This window comes from Pseudophryne corroboree, chromosome 1 (genome assembly GCF_028390025.1).
Source record: "Pseudophryne corroboree isolate aPseCor3 chromosome 1, aPseCor3.hap2, whole genome shotgun sequence".
Lineage (NCBI taxonomy): Eukaryota > Metazoa > Chordata > Amphibia > Anura > Myobatrachidae > Pseudophryne > Pseudophryne corroboree.
In genome coordinates, this window is record NC_086444.1 from 745,155,717 (window position 1) to 745,181,516 (window position 25,800).

Genomic DNA, 25,800 nt, shown 5'->3' on the forward strand with positions numbered 1-25,800 from the left:
CAGAGCCCGGTGCTGGTTTTAAAAATACGGGGGATCCCCTGTCGGTTTCCCCTCCGAAATTTTAGAACCAGGACCGGCTCGAAGAGCCCGAGGCTGGTTATGCTTAGGAGGGGGGACCCCACGCAATTTTTTTTCGGGGTTTTGACCCGTTTCTTTTAAACCTTTTTAAAAATCTAATCAAAATCCGTCAAATCGGCCGTTTTTCGACAGCTGGACTGTCGAATCCGTTTTTATTGAATATGTTGAATTCCGGCACCCACCTGCCGGAATTCGACGGCCGAATTAAAAAACGGGCGAAAAATTGCTGCGATTCGCCGGCAATTGCATATACCCCTATGTAAATTGGATGTGGTTGATGTACTTTTTTTTTTTTTTTTTTTCCCCTTTTTCTTTCTGTGCCTTTTATTGTATGGTTACACACTTGTTTGTGATGGTTAGTGTCTTTCATCTGTCCTGTTTTCCAACTAGGAGTAAAAAATGTTTTATTTCTACTTCATATGCCATGTATAAGTTGGAGAAACAAGCCAAATATAGCATAATGCTGTTTAAGATTGTTAATAATTAAAGGGTGGGTCCCAAATGCTTGTTTGTGACCCCACTATGCTCTGGACAACAATAGATTTGGCTCATAGAGCTGAGTCACTGATCTGTTCCTCATTACAGAGGAAACTGGGTTACACAAAGGCAAAATAAAACCTACTTTGAAACTACATAGGATAAGTAAAATTTCAGCAAACGCAGTAAATGACTACATTTATATTTATACCGAAAGAAACTGAACAAGCTAACATGGGTATTATTTGAAACGCTACATCTCCTTAGAAGCTAAAATATTGTTCATGATGTATGAGGAACCCCCTGGAAAATGGCGCAGTTGGGAGGGAAAGTAGCTTCAAATAGCTTTCTAATGTGCAATGGAGGGTATACTGTTCCTGAGGACTCTCACCTTCCCAGCTGCCTTGTCAACAGGTGGCAAGAACGTTGCTTTAAAATACCAATCCTGGCATGCAATATGATAGAATAATGCTGCAGTTGGCTATTGCAGGCTACCATATTTATTTGCACTTTTGTCTCACATTTGAAAATCTGATGTATGAGCAGAAATAGGGGCATACAGAAGAGTAGGAGTGTGGGTGATGCTCTGTCCACTAACACATCAGCAGCCACTTGCGCAATTGTGATATTTCACTCTTTACTGAGAAATAGGGGCGAAGTATTTTTTAGAAAACATTTTTTCTTTTTATAAGAACAGTCTCTCGTTTCAGTTCGCCAAAGGTAGTGGAGCCAGAATGTTTTTATATATTTTTTTTTTCCCCAGCATAAATGTGATTTGATTACTTTTTAGTTTTCTTTGGTAGGTGTTTCATTCTGTATTGTTCATATTCAACCAGCATGCTGATACAATTAGCTTTATGGCCAGATCAGATGGCAAGCCTGTTACTAGATTGCCAGCTTATTCTGTAGAGGTGCAAACTCCATACACCAGTAAACTTTTATTCATTACAAGGTTCTTGTAACTGAGATGTGACTACATGGTATTCCCCCAGGCCACAAGCATAATGACATCTACCCATACATTAAATATTTATTGTAACAGTACCTAACATTGTGCATTATTTAAAACTCTTCTGCCCTTCCCTTCGCAGTTATGTGATGGTGCTGGCTTTTCTGTTTTTGTTTCTGCAATTTAGAGTGCACCAAATTACATTTTAATTTCAGTTTTGGGTAATAGCCACCATCTCAGACATTTAAAACTGGATGCCTATAAAATGTAAATTCTGCTTGGCTGCCAGAGCACCGCAACATCCTGGTATGTCCTGTACCGGAACCAGAGCTGTGGCCAGCTTTCCTCACTGCCAGTGGACCATCAGGGAAACTTATTTATTAATCTTACATTTTAAACCTTTTCATTTATTAATGCACAGGTGCACATATCTGATATTCTGAATTAAAACATCTCTACCATATGGGAGAGTAGGGGGCCTGCCTCATTGTTCTTTGGCTACAAAGGTATAATACACAAGATGCAACTTGCTCAATCAATTAATAAGCAGCAACAGGTGCGTGAAAGGGAAAGCGACAATCTAGAAAAGAAAGACCTAGATCCCCCAGCACACTGCTATCAACCTGAACAAAATAAACTGCCTTCTATTTCTGAATAAAATACAGACGTCTAACAACTGCACATCTATGCTAGATAAACTGTCCCCTACTCAACATTGCTTTGTCTCTGGTTAGCCCTGGCTCTAATGGTGAAGCTATGGGCAGGTGACTGTTTTGTGATACAAAGCTATGAGATAATTGATGTTCATGGGACCCAAACTATGGCACCAACTTGAGGCATGTATCAAAAAATTCTATAGGGGTGTTGCTTGGCGCACACATTTGGCTGTTCTGGATATGATGTCCTAAACATGCCCTGTTAAGTTGTGCGCAAACAGACTTTTGTAAGAAGCGCTTAAGGAATCCTGTAATTATTTACTCTACATTATATTTGTGGTGATTTTCACTTGTCTGTGGTTTTTAAGGAGTTAAGATTAATCCTTACCTCTTACCAGCATGTTTCAACTTGCCTTGCTTAGGAAGGGTTTTTTTGTTCCCCCATTTTCCTTTCTCCACTCCTATGAGAACACATTCTTTGAATTCTTTAATGCTGCACAGTGCCTGATTATGGGTCTTAACGACAACCCCTAGCGAGGACGACACATTAGAATTACAATAAATGTAGATAGACCACTACGACCTGGCTTGAATGTGAGTTTTATATATTACGATTATATTATTACTTTAAAGTGTTCTTCAAATACTAAAACTTTTTTTTTTTTTTAATAAAGAAACATTTATTTGCTTGGATTATTTTGCCTACGTACAGAACAGATCTTCTATATTATAATTTTTTTTTTTTTTTAGCAACCGTTCATTTTCATGCTTTTTAGCATGCCTCTAAATGAAGCTCATGCACTCCTGTGCTTTTAACAGGTGTCTGTCGTGTTTCCATGACCGATTTTCAGATACCCCTTTCAAAATGCTTGAATTTAATGTGCCCAGTTCCAAATTACTGTCCTTGTAACTCATTTTTGTGCCACCATAAACACTGTTCAGCAATAAAGTGTGACATACAGAGCCTGTGCACATGACCAAGACTCCTAGGAGTGGAGTTCAGGGTAGTGTCAATTATTTCATTAGTTTTAGAAATGTATCTGCAAATTGTAGCCTTTGCAGCTTAAAGTACCCGAGGAGGTGTAATGTTATGGAGGTATTGAAATATATATATATATATATATATATATATATATATATATATATATATATATATATATATATATATATATATATATATATATATATATATATATATATATATATATATATATATATATATATATATAATATATAATATATATATATATATTATATATATATATATATATGTGACACCCCCTGACGAAGTACCTTCAGTACGAAACGCGTTGGGCGTGGCTAATCTTGACGTGGACGTTGTGACGTCATCCTCCGGAAACAGAGCCGGTGCAGAGACGAGCCGCGGACTTGAATATCGGAGTGGCTAAGTCTAATGCAATATTATTGCCGATGAATTTTAACCTCAATGTATGTGAGCATATGTTATAAGTAAAGTTGTTACTTTTTATACACTCATGAGTGCGCTCTCCACTTTCTTAACAATATATATATATATATATATGAGAAACGGGGTGCGTAGAAAGTTTACTTATTTTTTTCTATGCGTCATTGAAAAGAAAAATTTTCAAGTCGCCATAATTGTTAAGGTGCTTGTTTAGAATAAATGCAATCTTTATAAATGTGTGGGTTTCTTTTTTTCTTCTCCATATCCATTGGTGTTTATAAAATCTATATATTCTAGATTTCTATATCTCACAATCATTTCTATTTAGATATGGTTATATGTTAATGTTGCAGATTCTGTAGCCCATTATATAGTTAATTAAAATAAATAAGGAACACTGTAATGGTTCATCCTAGCAGTGAGCTGGGATATAAAAAACCATCTCTTGTTCACCCCTCCTTTCCCCCCATTTCACTCAGTCTGGTATAATAGATGACACATTGCCTGGTTAATGGTAGACAGCAGAGCAGCATACAGTAGAGGAGGGGGGAGTAGAGCGGTGTATTGTTTAGTTTGGGATGTAATCTCTCGGTTGCCCAGCGACCAACTCGTGGATACGGGAGTGGACTGCAGTTGCTCCTAGCAACCGTTGTTTGCAGAGTAACAATCCGTAGGAGAGCAAACAGAGCCAAGCATGGCAGCCTGTGCTTTACGCATGGAACATCTGCATCTGTTTTTCTGCTGATTAAACATAGTCTGACCTACGCTCTCACTGAAATCTCTGCGTTGCTCTCTATTTACACACACAATTATTTATACGTTCTACTTTATTTCCTAGTTCTCTTAAGAGCACAGGCAATCTGGATGTTGCTGAAACCTAAAATCCGTTTAGTATTGAAAGCGTTGCAGTAAAGCTTGTGGTTTTCATAGTAGTAACAATAAATATAAAACGGAATTTCTATCATTCTTTTAATTTTAATGACTGTTTCAAGACTGTTACTCTGTATTATGGTTCTCATGCATGTGTTTAGAACGTTGATATATAAAATGTCGACATTGGGGTTAGGAACATCTTATGTTCACTGAACAAAAGTAATGCTGCTTAACGTAAAATATAAATATGCTACAGAAAGTGCTAATACTTTGTTTTTCGTTATTCAGTGCTTGTTTACATTAGTTTCTCACTTGTGCCCATGCTGGTAAAATAATGAGGGACTCTACTGTACTTTTATCACTCACTAAAGAATTTCCTGAGGAAGTGTAGCAATTGCTGTGTTCTATTTTCCTCACTATACCTGTGTTATCAGCCCAACTGCTGCTTCAAATGGTTGCAAAACATGTATGTGATCAAATGTCCTAAAATGTGCTCTTCCCTTGTAAATAGTGTTGGCATATTCCCCTCTGTTGCTGCAATTTTTCCTTTATCATCGCAACTCCAGCAATGCCCCCAGTTATGTCATGCCTCAATGATTTCAGGCACACTACACCTCCCCTCCCCATTCACCCCACCCCCACCCCTTGGTGTTATATTGAGACTCACACATAACTGAGGTGGTTGTTTTTAGTAGTTTAACAAATGTATTAATGAAAAAAACACAATCTTGTGAATGGTAAGCACGGTCATTAGGTTAAGTAATGTTCTAGAAATCAGGTGAAGTACATTAATATTTTTATTCATCCCGTAATTTGAATTTTATGGTCTCTCATACTCTTAAAGGACAACTACACTTGTTTCCCATTTGGGACATTAGAAAATATGTTCTTGAAATGTTCCTTTATATAATAATAATACCTCTTAATCAAAGTCTGCCCTTTTCCCACACTTGCTGGTCTCAGCCTCCACTCACCCACACATCCACTCTGCATCATATGTACCTGATTAGATTGTAAGCTCCTGGGATCAGGGGGGGGTTTCCTCCTGTCTGTCTCTTAACTCAAGGTGAGCACCACCCTTGTATTTTTTTTTTTTTTTTTTGTGTTCATTATTATGATCTGTTTCTGAAGTGTGTGTTGTGTTTATTTATTTTTTTATTTAGAAGGGTTTTTTTTTTTTTTTAATTATTTATAATGTGGTTCCTCACTGTTCGGTGCTGCAAAATATTGTGACACATTGGGTTAATTTCAGTCTTCAGTTCAGAATGATATTGAAAGTTTGGTAATTTGTCTCCTCTTTCCCTGTGCTGCCTAACAGAGTTCCTCCCAGTAATATATCCTAACATTCTTTTGCGCATGCTCTCTGACATTCTCCTCCAAAGCTTTAAGGAAATGGATGAGAGACGGCAAAGCCCACTAACCTTCTCCTGGCTGTGGTTTACTACACAGACTGTTAAATACGACTACTAAATCAGAAGTATATAAATAGATTTCTTTTTTGTCTGGTCCACTCGTTCAAAATATAGTTCAATCATATGTTTAAGCTGCTGTTATGTGTAAAAAGTCCTTTCTTCTCTTGTGGTTGTGGTTTTTATAGAGGGTTTCAGTAATAATGTCTGCATCATAGGGGCCTGTGCATTGATAATACACTGCCGTGATAATTAACTGTCCGTGTCACAGCGGATATTTTCGTTTGTAATTGGAATATCTCCGCTATGTACTAAGTGTAACTCCCAGGGACAGCACTAGTGATAACCGGCCATAAGAGAATGAGAATTCCGGAGGAATCGGACACTGCGCATGTGAACAATGTCACGGTCAGGAGGCTGCTGGAGGAGATTGGAAGATCCTTCTCCTAGGAATATGCTTCCATAGGCGTAAAACGGTTTATGTAGTCTGAGTTTAGCACATCGTAGTGACCATTGATATTAATGGGGCCTGCAGTATGCAGCAGTAATTGGCTTTCTGTTGGAGATTCATGTGATATCTCCAGCATTGGGCAGTTAGTACATAGCAACAATTCGTAAAGATGCAGAAACTATGGTTTCTACATAATTGCTTGATAAATGGGCCCCTTACCGAATACTTGTTGGATGTCAACATGTTCAGAATTTCTATGGCTGATTGGTCAAAATCGTGATTGACACGGACATGTCAGCATTTCAAAACGTTGGCATAGTGAGTGTCGGCAGTCACATTGCAGAATAATGCAGTGAGGCCTAGGCTTAGTTCAAAATATTAGTATCAACATTCTCAATGTGAACGTATGTATTGAAAATGCCAACACCTTGAATGTCACCATGTTATAGTGAACCCTTCTGCAGGTGGTTATGGTACAAATGTCTGCTTGAAAGGTGCTTAATGCTGCTATTTCATGGGAAGAGCCAACATCACTTGTGACTAGTGTTCACTCTAGGCTGTTTTAGCAGGGCGCCGCGCCCTGCCCGTTTTTTAACAGGCAAAACCCGCCCTGCCCCTTTTGCGGCGCCCTGCTAGAACAGCCGCCCGCTCCCTGCCCTCCCGGCGTGTATAGATGCCGTGCGCATGCGCGCGGCATCCATTCACGCATTGTGAGAGGGCTGGGGGAAGCCCAGCACCAACGGAGGTGCTGGGCACGCCCCCAACAGTGAAGTCGCCGGCCACAGACGCTCTATAGTAGCGTCTGTGGGCCGCACCGCCCCCTAAAATGACGGAGGCGTGGCCACGCCCCCTAATTTGCGTGGTCGCGCCCCCATTTCGGCGCCCTGACCCTTTTCACTCCTAGAGTGAACACTATGGGGTATATGTAATTAGCGGCGAATCGCGGCAATTTTTCGTCCGTTTTTCAATTCGACACAATTCGACAGTCTAATTTCGGCAAGTGGGTGCCGAAATTGACCATATGCAAAAAAAAACGGATTCGACAGTCCCGCTGACGAAAAACGGCCGATTTGACGGATTTTGTTCAGTTTTTTTTAAAAACGGGAAATAACACGGGAAAAAATGGCGTGGGGTCCCCCCTCCAAAGCATAACCAGCCTCTGGCTCTTCGAGCTGGTCCTGGTTCTAAAAATCCGGTGGAAAAATGGACAGGGGATCCCCCGTATTTTTAAAACCCGCACCGGGCTCTGGTGCTGGTGCAAAAAATACGGGGGACAAAAAGAGTAGGGGTCCCCCGTATTATTTACACCAGCATCGGGCTCCACTAGCTGTACAGATAATGCCACAGCCGGGGGTCACTTTTATACAGTGCCCTGCGGCCGTGGCATTAAATATCCAACTAGTCACCCCTGGCCGGGGTACCCTGGGGGAGTGGGGACCCCTTCAATCAAGGGATCCCCCCCCAGCCACCCAAGGGCCAGGGGTGAAGCCCGAGGCTGTCCCCCCCCCATCCAAGGGCTGCGGATGGGAGGCTGATAGCCTTGAGAAAATGTAAAGAATATTGTTTTTTCCAGTAGTACTAAAAGTCCCAGCAAGCCTCCCCCGCAAGCTGGTACTTGGAGAACCACAAGTACCAGCATGCGGGAGAAAAACGGGCCCGCTGGTACCTGTAGTACTACTTGAAAAAAAATACCCAAATAAAAACAGGAGACACGCACCTTGAGTAAAATTTTATTGCACACCTGCCGACACACATACTTACCTATGTTGACCCGCCGACTGCCACGTCTCCTGATCCGACGATCCGGGGTACCTGTGAATAAAATTATACTCCCCTCAATCCAGTGTCCAGATATAAATCCTCGTACTTGGCAAAACAAATAAACGAACACCCGAACCAGCGGACTGAAAGGGGTCCCATGTTTTCACATGGGACCCCTTTCCCCGAATGCCGGGACCCCACGTGACTGCTGTCACCGAGGTCCCTTCAGCCAATCAGGAAGCGCTGCTTCGTTGCACTCACCTGATTGGCTGTATGCGCGTGTGACCTCAGACAGCGCATCGCAAAGCCTCTCCATTACTTTCAATGGTGGGAACTTTGCCTGTTTGGGGAGAAAAAGCAGCCAGTGACTTTTCCCCCATCTGATGAATTAAATGATTTGTGTGAAGAAGCGTGAAGTTCCCCATATAAGAAACTAGTGATTTCTAAGAGGTTACTATTTTGCTAACCATGGGGACGTCGTATCCACAGCAACAGCTGGGAAGTCGACTTTTTTACCTCCGGTTCCCTCACAGCCTAAGAAAGCACCGTATTATCAAATGCAGTCCTTTCGGCCTCAGAAAGGCAAGCGGGTCAGAGGCGCATCCTTTCTGGCCAGAGGCAGGGGTCGAGGAAAGAAGCTGCACCAGGCAGCCAGTTCCCAGGAACAAAAATCCTCCCCTGCTTCCACTAAGTCCACCGCATGACGTTGGGGCTCCACTGGCGGAGCCAGGTGCGGTGGGGGCGCGTCTCCGAAACTTCAGCAACCAGTGGGTTCGCTCACAAGTGGATCTCTGGGCTGTACAAATTGTATCTCAGGGATACAAGCTGGAGTTCGAGGCGACTCCCCCTCTCCGTTACCTCAAATCAGCCTTGCCAGCTCCTCCCAGGGAAAGGGAGATAGTACTGGCGGCAATTCACAAGCTGTACCTCCAGCAGGTGATAATCAAGGTCCCCCTCCTTCAACAGGGAAGGGGTTACTATTCCACAATGTTTGTGGTACAGAAACCGGACGGTTCGGTGAGACCCATTCTAAATTTAAAATCCTTGAACACTTATATAAAGAAGTTCAAGTTCAAAATGGAATCGCTCAGGGTGGTTATTGCAAGCCTGGAAGAGGGGGATTTTATGGTGTCGCTGAACATCAAGGATGCTTACTTGCATGTCCCCATTTCTCTATCGTCCTAAGTGGATGCTGGGGTTCCTGAAAGGACCCTGGGGTTCCTGAAAGGACCATGGGGAATAGCGGCTCCGCAGGAGACAGGGCACAAAAAAGTAAAGCTTTACTAGGTCAGGTGGTGTGCACTGGCTCCTCCCCCTATGACCCTCCTCCAGACTCCAGTTAGATTTTGTGCCCGAACGAGAAGGGTGCAATCTAGGTGGCTCTCCTAAAGAGCTGCTTAGAGAAAGTTTAGTTTAGGTTTTTTTCTTTACAGTGAGTCCTGCTGGCAACAGGATCACTGCAACGTGGGACTTAGGGGGAAAGTAGTAAACTCACCTGCATGCAGAGTGGATTTGCTGCTTGGCTACTGGACACCATTAGCTCCAGAGGGATCGAACACAGGCCCAGCCGTGGAGTCCGGTCCCGGAGCCGCGCCGCCGACCCCCTTGCAGATGCTGAAGCGTGAAGAGGTCCGGAAACCGGCGGCTGAAGACTCCTCAGTCTTCATAAGGTAGCGCACAGCACTGCAGCTGTGCGCCATTTTCCTCTCAGCACACTTCACTGGGCAGTCACTGAGGGTGCAGAGCGCTGGGGGGGGGCGCTCTGAGAGGCAAATATAAACCTTATACAAGGCTAAAAATACCTCACATATAGCCCATAGGGGCTATATGGAGATATTTAACCCCTGCCTGACTGGAAAAATAGCGGGAGAAGAACCCGCCGAAAAAGGGGCGGGGCCTATCTCCTCAGCACACGGCGCCATTTTCTGTCACAGCTCCGCTGGTCAGAACGGCTCCCAGGTCTCTCCCCTGCACTGCACTACAGAAACAGGGTAAAACAGAGAGGGGGGGCACATTAATGGCTATATATATATATATTAAAGCAGCTATAAGGGAGCACTTAATATAAGGATATCCCTTGTATATATAGCGCTTTGTGGTGTGTGCTGGCAGACTCTCCCTCTGTCTCCCCAAAAGGGCTAGTGGGTCCTGTCTTCATTAGAGCATTCCCTGTGAGTTTGCGGTGTGTGTCGGTACGTGGTGTCGACATGTATGAGGACGATATTGGTGTGGAGGCGGAGCAATTGCCAAATATGCAGATGTCACCCCCCAGGGGGTCGACACCAGAATGGATGCCTTTATTTGTGGAATTACGTGATGGTTTATCTTCCCTTAAACAGTCAGTTGAGGACATGAGGCGGCCGGACAATCAATTAATGCCTGTCCAGGCGCCTCAAACACCGTCAGGGGCTGTAAAACGCCCTTTGCCTCAGTCGGTCGACACAGACCCAGACACGGGCACTGATTCCAGTGACGACGGTAGAAATTCAAACGTATTTTCCAGTAGGGCCACACGTTATATGATTTTGGCAATGAAGGAGACGTTACATTTAGCTGATACTACAGATACCGTAAAACAGGGTATTATGTATGGTGTGAAAAAACTACAAACAGTTTTTCCTGAATCAGAAGAATTAAATGACGTGTGTGATGAAGCGTGGGTTGCTCCTGATAAAAAGTTGATAATTTCAAAAAAGTTATTGGCATTATACCCTTTCCCGCCAGAGGTTAGGGCGCGCTGGGAAACACCCCCTAAGGTGGACAAGGCGCTCACACGCTTATCCAAACAAGTGGCGTTACCCTCTCCTGAGACGGCCGCACTTAAGGATCCATCAGATAGAAAGATGGAAGTTATTCAAAAGAATATATACACACATGCAGGTGTTATACTACGACCAGCTATAGCAACTGCCTGGATGTGCAGTGCTGGAGTAGTTTGGTCAGAATCCCTGATTGAAAATATTGATACCCTAGATAGGGACAATGTTTTACTGTCGTTAGAACAAATAAAGGATGCATTTATCTATATGCGTGATGCACAGAGGGATATTTGCACACTGGCATCTCGGGTGAGTGCTATGTCCATTTCAGCCAGAAGAGCCTTATGGACACGACAGTGGACAGGCGATGCGGATTCAAAACGTCACATGGAGGTTTTGCCGTATAAAGGGGAGGAGTTATTTGGAGTTGGTCTATCAGACTTGGTGGCCACGGCTACTGCCGGGAAATCCACTTTTTTACCTCAAGTCACTCCCCAACAGAGAAAGGCACCGACCTTTCAACCGCAGCCTTTTCGCTCCTACAAAAATAAGAGAGCAAAGGGCTTGTCGTACCTGCCACGAGGCAGAGGAAGAGGGAAGAGACACCAACAGGCAGCTCCTTCCCAGGAACAGAAGCCCTCCCCGGCTCCTGCAAAAACCTCAGCATGACGCTGGGGCCTCTCAAGCGGACTCGGGGACAGTGGGGGGCCGTCTCAAAAATTACAGCGCGCAGTGGGCTCACTCGCAGGTAGACCCCTGGATCCTGCAGATAATATCTCAGGGGTACAGGTTGGAATTAGAGACGGATCCTCCTCATCGTTTCCTGAAGTCTGCCTTACCAACCGTCTCTTCCAAAAGGGAGAGGGTGTTGGAAGCCATTCACAAGCTGTACGCTCAGCAGGTGATAGTCAAAGTACCCCTATTACAACAAGGAAAGGGGTATTATTCCACTCTATTTGTGGTACCGAAGCCGGATGGCTCGGTAAGGCCTATTCTAAATCTGAAGTCCTTGAACCTCTACATAAAAAAGTTCAAGTTCAAGATGGAGTCACTCAGAGCAGTGATAGCGAACCTGGAAGAAGGGGACTTTATGGTATCCTTGGACATCAAGGATGCGTATCTACACGTTCCGATTTACCCCGCACACCAGGGGTACCTCAGGTTCATTGTTCAAAACTGTCACTATCAGTTTCAGACGCTGCCGTTCGGATTGTCCACGGCGCCTCGGGTCTTTACCAAGGTAATGGCCGAGATGATGATTCTTCTTCGAAGAAAAGGCGTATTAGTTATCCCATACTTGGACGATCTCCTAATAAGGGCAAGGTCCAGAGAACAGCTGGAGACAGCTTTAGCACTATCTCAAGAGGTGCTAAGACAACACGGGTGGATTCTGAATATTCCAAAATCCCATTTAATCCCGACAACTCGTCTGCTGTTCCTAGGAATGATTCTGGACACGGTTCAGAAAAAGGTTTTCCTTCCAGAGGAAAAAGCCAAGGAGTTATCCGATCTGGTCAGGAACCTCCTAAAACCAGGAAAAGTGTCAGTACATCAATGCACAAGAGTCCTGGGAAAAATGGTGGCTTCTTACGAAGCAATTCCATTCGGCAGATTCCATGCAAGAATATTCCAAAGGGATCTGTTGGACAAATGGTCAGGGTCGCATCTGCAGATGCACCTGCGAATAACCCTGTCACCAAAGACAAGGGTGTCACTTCTGTGGTGGTTGCAGAAGGCTCACCTATTAGAAGGCCGCAGATTCGGCATTCAGGATTGGATCCTGGTGACCACGGACGCCAGCCTGAGAGGCTGGGGAGCAGTCACACAAGGAAGAAACTTCCAGGGAGTATGGACGAGTCTGGAAAAGTCTCTTCACATAAACATTCTGGAACTAAGAGCAATCTACAATGCTCTAAGCCAGGCGGAACTTCTCCTGCAAGGAAAGCCGGTGTTGATTCAGTCGGACAACATCACGGCGGTCGCCCATGTAAACAGGCAGGGCGGCACAAGAAGCAGGAGTGCAATGGCAGAAGCTGCCAAGATTCTTCGCTGGGCGGAGAATCACGTGATAGCACTGTCAGCAGTGTTCATCCCGGGCGTGGACAACTGGGAAGCAGACTTCCTCAGCAGACACGACCTTCATCCGGGAGAGTGGGGTCTACATCCAGAAGTCTTCAACATGTTAATAGACCGTTGGGAAAGACCAATTGTAGACATGATGGCGTCTCGCCTCAACAAGAAACTGGACAAATATTGCGCCAGGTCAAGAGATCCACAGGCAATAGCTGTGGACGCACTGGTAACTCCTTGGGTGTACCAGTCAGTGTATGTGTTTCCTCCTCTGCCGCTCATACCAAAGGTATTGAAGATCATACGGCAAAGAAGAGTAAGAACAATACTAGTGGTTCCGGATTGGCCGAGAAGGACTTGGTATCCGGAACTTCAAGAGATGCTCACGGACGAACCGTGGCCTCTACCTCTGAGAAGGGACCTGCTACAGCAGGGTCCCTGTCTTTTTCAAGACTTACCGCGGCTGCGTTTGACGGCATGGCGGTTGAACGCCAGATCCTAAAAGGGAAAGGCATTCCAGAAGAAGTCATTCCTACCTTGATTAAGGCACGGAAGGAAGTCACCGTGAAACATTATCACCGCATTTGGCGAAAATATGTAGCGTGGTGCGAGGATCGGAGGGTTCCGACGGAGGAATTCCAACTGGGTCGTTTCCTACATTTCCTGCAATCAGGATTATCTATGGGTCTCAAATTGGGATCCATTAAGGTTCAAATTTCGGCCCTGTCAATATTCTTCCAAAAAGAATTGGCCTCTGTCCCTGAGGTCCAGACTTTTGTCAAGGGAGTACTGCATATACAGCCTCCTGTGGTGCCTCCGGTGGCACCGTGGGATCTAAATGTAGTTTTAGATTTCCTCAAATCCCATTGGTTTGAACCATTGAAAAAGGTGGATTTGAAATATCTCACATTGAAAGTGACTATGTTACTAGCCCTGGCCTCTGCCAGGAGAGTATCTGAATTGGCGGCTTTATCTTATAAAAGTCCTTATCTAATCTTCCATTCGGATAGGGCAGAACTGCGGACTCGTCCGCATTTTCTCCCTAAAGTGGTATCAGCATTTCATCTGAACCAACCTATTGTGGTGCCTGCGGCCACTAGCGACTTGGAGGACTCCAAGTTGTTGGACGTTGTCAGAGCCTTAAAAATATACATTGCAAGGACGGCTGGAGTCAGAAAATCTGACTCGCTGTTTATATTGTATGCACCCAACAAGTTGGGCGCACCTGCTTCTAAGCAGTCGATTGCTCGTTGGATTTGTAACACAATTCAACTTGCACATTCTGTGGCAGGCCTGCCACAGCCTAAAACTGTAAAAGCCCACTCCACAAGGAAGGTGGGCTCATCTTGGGCGGCTGCCCGAGGGGTCTCGGCATTACAACTCTGCCGAGCAGCTACGTGGTCGGGGGAGAACACGTTTGTAAAATTTTACAAATTTGATACCCTGGCAAAGGAGGACCTGGAGTTCTCTCATTCGGTGCTGCAGAGTCATCCGCACTCTCCCGCCCGTTTGGGAGCTTTGGTATAATCCCCATGGTCCTTTCAGGAACCCCAGCATCCACTTAGGACGATAGAGAAAATAAGAATTTACTTACCGATAATTCTATTTCTCGGAGTCCGTAGTGGATGCTGGGCGCCCATCCCAAGTGCGGATTATCTGCAATACTTGTACATAGTTATTGTTAACTAATTCGGGTTATTGTTAAGGAGCCATCTTTAAGAGGCCCTTTCTGTTGTCATACTGTTAACTGGGTTTAGATCACAAGTTGTACGGTGTGATTGGTGTGGCTGGTATGAGTCTTACCCGGGATTCAAAATGCCTCCCTTATTGTGTATGCTCGTCCGGGCACAGTACCTAACTGGAGTCTGGAGGAGGGTCATAGGGGGAGGAGCCAGTGCACACCACCTGACCTAGTAAAGCTTTACTTTTTTGTGCCCTGTCTCCTGCGGAGCCGCTATTCCCCATGGTCCTTTCAGGAACCCCAGGGTCCTTTCAGGAACCCCAGCATCCACTACGGACTCCGAGAAATAGAATTATCGGTAAGTAAATTCTTATTTTACCCACCTCACCAGGAGTACCTCAGGTTTGTGGTACAGAACTGTCATTACCAATTCCAGATGTTGCCGTTTGGTCTCTCCACGGCTCCGAGAATATTTACCAAGGTAATGGCCGAAATGATGATACTCCTTCGAAGAAAGGGAGTTATAATTATCCAGTACTTGGACGATCTCCTCATAAAGGCGAGGTCCAAAGAGCAGTTGTTGGTCAGCGTAGCACTCTCTCAGGAAGTGTTGCAACAGCACGGCTGGATTCTGAATATCCCAAAGTCGCAGCTGATTCCTACGACGCGTCTGCTTTTCCTGGTAATTATTCTGGACACAGAACAGAAGAAGGTGTTTCTCCCGGAGGAGAAGGCCCAGGAATTGTCATTTCTGGTCAGGGACCTCCTGAAACCAAAACAGGTGTCGGTGCATCACTGCACGCGAGTCCTGGGAAAGATGGTGGCTTTTTACGAAGCAATTCCCTTCGGCAGGTTCCATGCAAGGATCTTTCAGTGGGATCTGTTGGACAAATGGTCCGGATCGCATCTTCAGATGCATCGGTTGATCACCCTGTCCCCAAGGGCCAGGGTGTCTCTGCTGTGGTGGCTGCAGAGTGCTCATCTTCTCGAGGGACGCAGGTTCGGCATACAGGACTGGGTCCTGGTGACCACGGATGCATGCCTCCAAGGATGGGGGGGGCAGTCACTCAGGGAAGAAACTTCCAAAGACGGTGGTCAAGTCTGGAGACTTCTCTACACATAAATATACTGGAACTAAGGGCCATCTACAACGCCCTGATTCAAGCAGAGCCCCTGCTTCAAAACCAATCAGTACTGATTCAGTCAGACAACATCACAGCGGTCACCCATGTAAACCGCCAGGGCGGCACAAGAAGCAGGATGGCAATGGCAGAAGCCACAAGGATTCTTCGATGGGCGGAGAATCACGTGCTAGCACTGTCAGCAGTGTTCATTCCGGGAGTGGACAACTGGGAAGCAGACTTCCTCAGCAGGCACGACCTCCACCCGGGAGAGTGGGGACTTCATCAAGAAGTCTTCACACAGATTGTAAATCGTTGGGAACTGCCACAGGTGGACATAATGGCGTCCCGCCTCAACAAAAAGCTAAAAAAATATTGCGCCAGGTCACGGGACCCTCAGGCGATAGCTGTGGACGCACTAGTGACACCGTGGGTGTACCAGTCGGTTTATGTGTTCCCTCCTCTTCCTCTCATATCCAAGGTACTGAGGATAGTAAGAAAGAGAGGAGTAAGAACTATACTCATCGTTCCGGATTGGCCAAGAAGAACTTGGTACCCAGATCTACAAGAAATGATCTGAGGACCCATGGCCTCTGCCTCTCAGACAGGACCTGTTACAGCAGGGGCCCTGTCTGTTCCAAGACTTACCGCGGCTGCGTTTGACGGCATGGCGGTTGAACGCCGGATCCAAACGGAAAAGGGCATTCCGGATGAAGTGATTCCTACGCTGATCAAAGCTAGGAAGGATGTGACAGCAAAGCATTATCACCGCATATGGCGGAAATATGTTGCTTGGTGTGAGGCCAGGAAGGCCCCAACAGAGGATTTCCAGCTGGGTCGATTTCTGCACTTCCTACAGTCAGGGGTGACTATGGGCCTAAAATTGGGGTCCATGAAGGTCCAGATTTCGTCCCTTTCTATTTTCTTTCAAAAAGAACTGGCTTCACTGCCTGAAGTTCAGACGTTTGTTAAGGGAGTGCTGCATATTCAGCCCCCTTTTGTGCCTCCAGTGGCACCTTTGGGATCTTAACGTTGTGTTGGATTTCCTGAAATCACACTGGTTTGAGCCACTTAAGACCGTGGAGCTAAAGTATCTCACATGGAAGGTGGTCATGCTGTTGGCCTTAGCTTCAGCTAGGCGTGTGTCAGAATTGGCGGCTTTGTCATGTAAAAGCCCATATCTGATCTTTCATATGGACAGGGCAGAGTTGAGGACTCGTCCCCAATTTCTCCCTAAGGTGGTATCAGCGTTTCATTTGAACCAGCCTATTGTGGTGCCTGCGGCTACTCGGGACTTGGAGGACTACAGGTTACTTGATGTAGTCAGGGCTTTGAAAATCTATGTAGCCAGGACGGCTGGAGTCAGGAAAACTGACTCGCTGTTTATCCTGCATGCACCCAACAAACTGGGTGCTCCGGCTTCAAAGCAAACTATTGCGCGCTGGATCTGTAACACGATTCAGCAAGCTCATTCTGCGGCAGGGTTACCGCATCCTAAATCAGTAAAAGCCCATTCCACAAAGAAAGGTGGGCTCTTCTTGGGAGGCTGCCCGAGGGGATCCGGTCAAGATGCCGCCGGACGGAATCCTGGCGGTCGAAATACAGACGCCGGAATCCCGACCGCCACAATCCCGACATATTCTCCCTCCGTGGGTGTCCACGACACCCATAGAGAGATAATATAATAGTGTGCCGAGCGTAGCGAGGCACCGTGCCCGCAGCGTGGCGAGCGAAGCGAGCCCGCAAGGGGCTGCGTTCCGCTCGCCACCCCTGTCGGCATTGTGTGGTCGGGATTCCGGCGTCGGTATTTCGACCGCCGGGATTCCGACCAGCGGCATTTAGTACTGATCCCTGCCCGAGGGGTGTCTGCTTTACAGCTTTGCCGAGCTGCTACTTGGTCGGGTTCAAACACATTTGCTAAGTTCTACAAGTTTGATACCCTGGCTGAGGAGGACCTTGCCTTTGCTCATTCGGTGCTGCAGAGTCATCCGCACTCTCCCGCTCGTTTGGGAGCTTTGGTATAATCCCCATGGTCCTTACGGAGTTCCCAGCATCCACTAGGACGTCAGAGAAAATAAGAATTTACTCACCGGTAATTCTATTTCTCGTAGTCCGTAGTGGATGCTGGGCGCCCGTCCCAAGTGCGGACTCTCTGCAATACATGTATATAGTTATTGCTTAACTAAAGGGTTTTTGTTATGAGCCATCTGTTACTGAGGCTCATTTGTTGCTTCATACTGTTAACTGGGTATAGTTATCAAAAGTTGTACGGTGTGATTGGTGTGGCTGGTATGAGTCTTACCCTGGATTCCAAATCCTTGTATTGTCAGCTCTTCCGGGCACAGTTTCCTTAACTGAGGTCTGGAGGAGGGGCATAGAGGGAGGAGCCAGTGCACACCAGATAGTACCTAATCTTTCTTTTGGAGTGCCCAGTCTCCTGCGGAGCCCGTCTATTCCCCATGGCCCTTACGGAGTTCCCAGCATCCACTACGGACTACGAGAAATAGAATTACCGGTGAGTAAATTCTTATTCTTGTCATTTTCTCAAGGCTATCAGCCCCCCATCCGCAGCCCTTGGATGGGGGGGGACAGCCTCGGGCTTCACCCTTGGGTGGCTGGTTGGGGGACCCCTTGATTGAAGGGGTCCCCACTCCCCCAGGGTACCTCGGCCAGGGGTGACTAGTTGGATATTTAATGCCACGGCCGCAGGGCGCTGTATAAAAGTGACCCCCGGCTGTGGCATTATATGTCCAGCTAGTGGAGCCCGATGCTGGTGTAAAAAATACGGGGGACCCCTACTCTTTTTGTCCCCCGTATTTTTTGCACCAGGCGCAGAGCCCGGTGCTGGTTTTAAAAATACGGGGGATCCCCTGTCCATTTTTCCCCTGGATTTTTAGAACCAGGACCGGCTCGAAGAGCCCGAGGCTGCTTATGCTTTGGAGGGGGGACCCCACGCCATTTTTTTTCGGGATTTTACCATTCCATTTAAAAAAAATAAAAAATATTTTTAAAAATATCTAAATAATACTTGTGCCTCCCAAAAAGACAAACCCAAGTACCTAATCCCTTCTAATATAAATAGATATGCTATTACCAATAAAAAAAAACACCAAAAAAAAAAAACATGTTTTAAATTTTTTTTATTAGATTCACCCACCAAAGTGTGGCGGATTGAAAATGACGAATTTACTGTCTAAAAGCACTGTTGTCGAATTTCCTAACTTCAATTGAATATACTTTTGTCGAATTGCTGCATTTGTACCATTGCAGAAAAGTCGAATTTGACAAATGTCGAATTTCAAAAAGTCCAATTTTGAAAGTCCGTTTCTTTGACGGAAAGTACTGAGTTGCATTGTCGATTTTTATTTTATTTTTTTGGCGAAAAAGTCCAGTTTTTCGCCAATTTCGGGAATTCGACCGCAATTGCATATACCCCTATAAATTGAATCCTATATCCCCCCCCCCCCCCCCCAGACCTTAAAATGAGTGTGCCATTGTTCGTGCTGTTTAAACTGGTTTGTTTTTGCTTTTTTAATGTTTATAAGCAATGCTATTCAATTTAATAGTTATGCTATCCATTCAATAAAGTCTGAACCTGTGTTAGAGCTTTAACGGTACACCATATCTGCTTTCCAAGTTGATGCATCTAATACAATCTGATTTAATAGGTTTTATTTGCAATAATTTTTAATTTTCACATTTCATCTTTGCTTTTAGATAGCAGCATGCAAAGTTCAGATAGCGGCTCAGATTCTGCGACCTCCGTTGCATTACGGACATCAGCATCGGCACAAGCTCCAGTAGTTCAGCCTGTACCAGCTTCCCAACAGGTAATGCCGTTATGATATCACAAGTTTAATGTTATTTTAATGCCTAGTTAGTCTACCAGGTCAGTTTTGTATTTGCTAGAAGTATATCTGCACTTGTACTTCCCTTGGTGGATACTATGTGAAAATCAATATAATGAATAGATAATATAATGTATATTAAAAATAAAACATTAGTGTAGTACCTTATTTACATTATAAAGACAGAATTGGAATAAATTACCTAGTGTTTAAGTTCCATTAGAACACCTGATTAGTGTCTGTGTAAATTTTGGTGTTTAGAAAATAAACAAGTATGTAAATATATGCTTGCTGGGGTATTCTGATGAATCACTTGGTTGTACATGGCAGTGCAGATGTGTCCTCATACACTATTGCTGCAGACACGACAAACGGCTGTTCACTGTATGCTGCCATCTGTGCTGCTCACTCACCAGGGATCGCGCACACATGGCATATTGAGGCTAGGTGTATGAGGACACATCTCTATCACTATGTTGTATGTTGAACCAATTTTCATGGAACTCCAGCTTAAGACAGCTTTTATATTACTGGTAATGATATCCGCTATAATGACAAATATGAGCTAAGTGCGCATACAAATAGGGTTAACCATTGACACACGGGTCAAGATTGATCAGCATTTAGAATTTTTAATTGAGGAAAATAAAATCTAATGAGTAGGTCTTCAGGATTATCTACATCTCTCTTAATCACCTTTTCCTTCCAGAGGAGTTTGTCTCAGTCGTCTAGCTCTGCTCCCAAAGGAGCACATGGTCAGAGTGTCTCTGTGCCCAGAGCTCACCAGATACAGCAGCAGGTAAAAGGGCCCAGAAGGGCCAAGCACGAAGTCTGGCTGCTACTAATAGCCCTACTGCCTACCTGTTTGTCTTCAAGTCCCTAAGATACCATTGGCACACTGCCCTCATTCTTCACATTCTAGAAATAAAGTTGCCTTTTTTTTTTTTTTTTTTTTTTTTTCTTCCTCCTTTGGCTTGCTGATCTCTAACTGTGAAGAATTAAAGCTATTGATGGTGGTGTAGGATTAGGCTGTTATTGCCTGCTTGATGTGGAATGCATGATACAGTCTGCATCAAAAATAAGTGTAAAGTAAAGATCAACACTCTAATCAATTAAGTGTCTTAAATACCTGTTTTAAATTAATAAAAATCCAAAGCAAATACTTCAATGAGGGCCTTCTGGTGTCTTCAAAGCAAGGTTTCTCTACAGCTGTGTTATACAGTTTGTGCACATTTTATTTAATTTGAATGACTACATAATAACCTGAAATACATATAACCAATCTGCTTGCGTGTCTTTAACCAGTTGCAGGCCAAATCAGGACTAAGTCTTGCTTCCTGTTTCTCCATTGCTGTGGTTTAACAGATTAATGTAGTACCGTAGCTCTGGGATCCTTAAACAGAAAAGTCTTAAAACAACTTACTTGAATATGAAGAACTTCCAGATATGATATGAAGTCCCAGTTCTCCAGTGTCTACGAAATGAAGAGTAAGGGGGGAATTCAGTTAGCCACGATAACCAGTTTTTGCGTGAAAAACTGGCTTTTATCGTGACTCTCGATAAATGGAACTTTGCCCATGATATTTTGCCATAGGTTTTAACGGAGGGTTTCTTTTCACCACCTCCTGAGTAGATGGAAAGTTGGGGAAGAAATCCATATTTTAAGGTAAAATCGTTGGGAGATGGTTTAGAACCACCGAATCACCCCCCAACCCCACCTAATGACTAATTGGGTACTTTAAAAGTTTTAAATTTTTATTTAGCCAATAATGATGCCATTGGGGTACAATGTATGGTGACCGGTATATGTGGGTGCTTTGAGTGGGATGTGTCTTTAGTCTTGCATTTGGGAGTTACTGTGTTGTTGGTGTGTGTGTTTTTTTTTTTTTTTTTCTTGTTTTTTTTTTAAAGTTGCTTTAAAATGTTCCAGATTGATACTATTATCAATTTTTATACCTGAATAATACAGGAGCATTAAACCCATGGAACAAGAGGTAGCAATAACTCCTAAACTATATATTAAAGTTCTCAGATTTTAATAGAAATTTTAATGCTAGATTTTGCTTACATTCTGTTATGTAGCATTTTTCTCAGCCATGTCAGGAAACGACCCTTCAAATCTGTAAACCAGTGGATGCCACTGTATGAAGTCAGTGGCGTCACAGGGGGAGTGCTGCCTGCTCCCGGGTCGGGTGTCACCCGCCGAGGAGTGACGCCAAAATGCCAGCTCCTGCTCAGTGACAGGAGCAGAGTGCTGCACTGTTACATTATGTGCAGCACTCGGCTCCTGTCACTGTGTAGGAGCCAGCACTGCAGGGACATCACTCCCGGAGAGTCAGCCCTCACCTCCCAAACCCCCCAAGTGACAAACAAAATGGGAGTCGGTACACGCAGCCTAGCCCCCTTTCAGTCCCTTCAATTGTTGAAAAACGGGTGCCGTCTGTGAAGCCCCACCCATTCTCGTGAAGCCCCACCCCCTTTTCCAGCGTGTCCTTGGGACAATATAACCCTATAATCACAAATCTAATTCAGTCCTAAATAGCTAATGGAATTCTATTATATACTAATGTTATTTTATAATACTTTTTTGTGTTGGCTAGGATTTTAAAATTGTTTAGTACCAATTGAGGGTCATTCCATGAAATTGGCTTAAAAATGTCCCATTCCTCTTTCTCATAAATTTTCATGAAAAAAAATACAGGCTCTTAGGCAAATGTCCTGCTGGGTGTCTATCTGAGCAATTCAATTGTTGCTCCATCAGACGCCCATTTAGTATTTAACGTGCCTGAAAGCGCCGAGTGTAGCCGTGCAAAGCGGCTGTACCCATCTCAAGTCCTGGTTTGAGTGGCCAAACTACAGGCTTCTCACACACATTTTCTTGCACCTCCAGAGCTGTGAGAAAAAAAACATCTACCGCTGCTAATGGGTGTCTGATAAGAGGAACTATTGAATTGCTCTGATAGACACCCATTCGTGTAGACAGCCTGCAGGGGTCGCCCAGAACATTTGTACAGCTCCCATAATTTGGAGGGGAGATGAATTATCAAGTAGAAACTTCCTTTACAAAATGGTGGTGGACTTGGCTTGTCCCGTACATAACTAAATTTTGTGATATTGTGTTCAGTAGTGGAGACTTATTTATTTATTTTCTAGCTAAAAAATAAATCTAGTTAGGAACTTTTGATGTTTCAGCCATCTTTAAAAAAAATAAATAAATAAAAAATAACTTCCTTGTAATGAGTTTTAGCAAATATTGATATTAAAACTTGCACAAATGTCCTGTATGTGACAGTGGAATGGCCCTAGACTATTCTTCCCAAGAACACTGCTTAAAACCGGGTGGTCTTCAGTATGCCGACTGACGGGATCCCGGGAGAATAAAATAGCGTGGCGCGCCACTGTGCCCGTAACGGGCGAGCGCAGTGAGCCCGCAAGGGGCTCATTTGCGCTCGCCACGCTGTCGGTATGCTGGCGGTCGGGCTCCCGGCGCCAGGTATGCTGGTCGCCGGGAGCCCGACCGCCGGCATATCGTAGTGAACCCCTTAAAACCATGTCTGTGGACTTAATAAGCCAAACCTTTGACTCAGACTCTTCTTTTAATAAAATAGTTGAAGGTTTGGTTTTCTGACTCCACAACCGGTTATAATCAAAACACCTAAAAGTCCAAAACATGAGAAACCAGCTTTGAAATTACTATTTCTCTAACGTCCTAAGTGGATGCTGGGGACTCCGTCAGGACCATGGGGAATAGCGGCTCCGCAGGAGACAGGGCACAAAAATAAAGCTTTAGGATTAGGTGGTGTACTGGCTCCTCCCCCTATGACCCTCCTCCAAGCCTCAGTTAGGTTTTTGTGCCCGTCCGAGCAGGGTGCAATCTAGGTGGCTCTCCTAAAGAGCTGCTTAGAAAAAGTTTTTTATTTTCAGTGAGTCCTGCTGGCAACAGGCTCACTGCATCGAGGGACTTAGGGGAGAGAATTTCAACTCACTTGCGTGCAGGATGGATTGGATTCTTAGGCTACTGGACACCATTAGCTCCAGAGGGAGTCGGAACACAGGTCTCACCCTGGGGTTCGTCCCGGAGCCGCGCCGCCGACCCCCCTTACAGATGCTGAAGATTGAAGGTCCGGAAACAGGCGGCAGAAGGCTCTTCAGTCTTCATGAAGGTAGCGCACAGCACTGCAGCTGTGCGCCATTGTTGTCACACACTTCACACCAAGCGGTCACGGAGGGTGCAGGGCGCTGCTGGGGGCGCCCTGGGCAGCAATATTTAATACCTTTATGGCAAAAGAATACATCACATATAGCCATTGAGGCTATATGTATGTATTTAACCCATGCCAGATATCTAAAACTCCGGGAGAAAAGCCCGCCGAAATAGGGGGCGGGGCTTATTCTCCTCAGCACACAGCGCCATTTTCCTGCTCAGCTCCGCTGTGAGGAAGGCTCCCAGGACTCTCCACTGCACTACAGAAACAGGGTAAAACAGAGAGGGGGGGCATTTTTTTTGCGATATTTTGATATATTTAAGCTGCTATAAGGAACAACACTTATATAAGGTTGTTCCCATATATATTATAGCGCTTGGGTGTGTGCTGGCAAACTCTCCCTCTGTCTCCCCAAAGGGCTAGTGGGGTCCTGTCTTCGATAAGAGCATTCCCTGTGTGTCTGCTGTGTGTCGGTACGTGTGTGTCGACATGTATGAGGACGATGTTGGTGTGGAGGCAGAGCAATTGCCGATAATGGTGATGTCACCCCCCAGGGAGTCGACACCGGAATGGATGGCTTTGTTTATGGAATTACGTGATAATGTCAGCACATTACAAAAATCAGTTGACGACATGAGACGGCCGGCAAACCAGTTAGTACCTGCCCAGGCGTCTCAGACACCATCAGGGGCTGTAAAGCGCCCTTTACCTCAGTCGGTCGACAGACCCAGACACAGACACTGAATCTAGTGTCGACGGTGATGAAACAAACGTATTTTCAAGTAGGGCCACACGTTATATGATCACGGCAATGAAGGAGGTTTTGCATATCTCTGATACTGCAAGTACCACAAAAAGGGGTATTATGTGGGGGGTGAAAAAACTACCTGTAGTTTTTCCTGAATCAGAGGAATTAAATGATGTATGTGATGAAGCGTGGGTTAACCCAGATAGAAAAGTGCTAATTTCAAAAAAGTTATTAGCATTATACCCCTTCCCGCCAGAGGTTAGGGCGCGCTCGGAAACACCCCCTAGGGTGGATAAGGCGCTCACACGCTTATCAAAACAAGTGGCGTTACCGTCTCCTGATACGGCCGCCCTCGGGGATCCAGCTGACAGGAGACTGGAAACTACCCTAAAAAAGTATATACACACATACTGGTGTTATACTGCGACCAGCCATCGCCTCAGCCTGGATGTGCAGTGCTGGGGTCGTCTGGTTGGATTCCCTGACTGAAAATATTGATACCCTGGATAGGGACAGTATTTTATTGACTATAGAGCAATTAAAGGATGCTTTCCTTTATATGCGAGATGCTCAGAGAGATATTTGCACTCTGGCATCGAGAGTAAATGCGATGTCCATATCTGCCAGAAGGAGTTTATGGACGCGACAGTGGTCAGGTGATGCGGATTCCAAACGACATATGGAAGTATTGCCGTATAAAGGGGAGGAATTATTTGGCGTCGGTCTATCGGATCTGGTGGCCACGGCAACTGCCGGAAAATCCACCTTTTTACCTCAGACCCCCTCCCAACAGAAAAAGACACCGTCTTTTCAGCCGCAGTCCTTTCGGTCCTATAAGAACAAGCGGACAAAAGGACAGTCATATCTGCCTCAGGGCAGAGGAAGGGGTAAGAGAGGGCAGCAAGCAGCCCCTGCCCAGGAACAGAAGCCCTCTCAGGGTTCTGCAAAGCCCTCAGCATGACGCTGGGGCCTTACAAGCGGACTCAGGAGCGGTGGGGGGTCGACTCAAGAATTTCAGCGCACAGTGGGCTTGCTCACAGGTGGACCCCTGGATCCTGCAGGTAGTATCTCAGGGTTACAGGTTGGAATTCGAGAAGTCTCCCCCTCGCAGGTTCCTAAAGTCTGCTTTGCCAACGTCTCCCTCAGACAGGGCGACGGTATTGGAAGCCATTCACAAGCTGTTTTCTCAGCAGGTGATAGTCAAGGTACCCCTCCTACAACAGGGAAAGGGGTATTACTCCACGCTATTTGTGGTACCGAAGCCGGACGGCTCGGTAAGACCTATTCT

At 45.3% G+C, this 25,800-nt stretch overlaps 1 protein-coding gene across 3 annotated transcripts in view; it reads left to right on the forward strand.

Annotated features, from left to right (window-relative positions):
- The window catches only part of RFX2 (regulatory factor X2), a 161,814-nt gene that overhangs the window by 15,966 nt on the left and 120,048 nt on the right, over positions 1-25,800 (forward strand). For 2 of the 3 annotated variants that reach the window (XM_063916461.1, XM_063916482.1), the window contains exons 2-3: positions 19,429-19,541; positions 20,269-20,358. In XM_063916461.1, the coding sequence (XP_063772531.1) occupies positions 19,437-19,541; positions 20,269-20,358 (195 nt within the window). In that variant the 5' untranslated portion in view covers positions 19,429-19,436. The remainder of the gene's footprint in view (positions 1-19,428; positions 19,542-20,268; positions 20,359-25,800) is intronic. The other variant, XM_063916471.1, reaches the window with a different exon arrangement.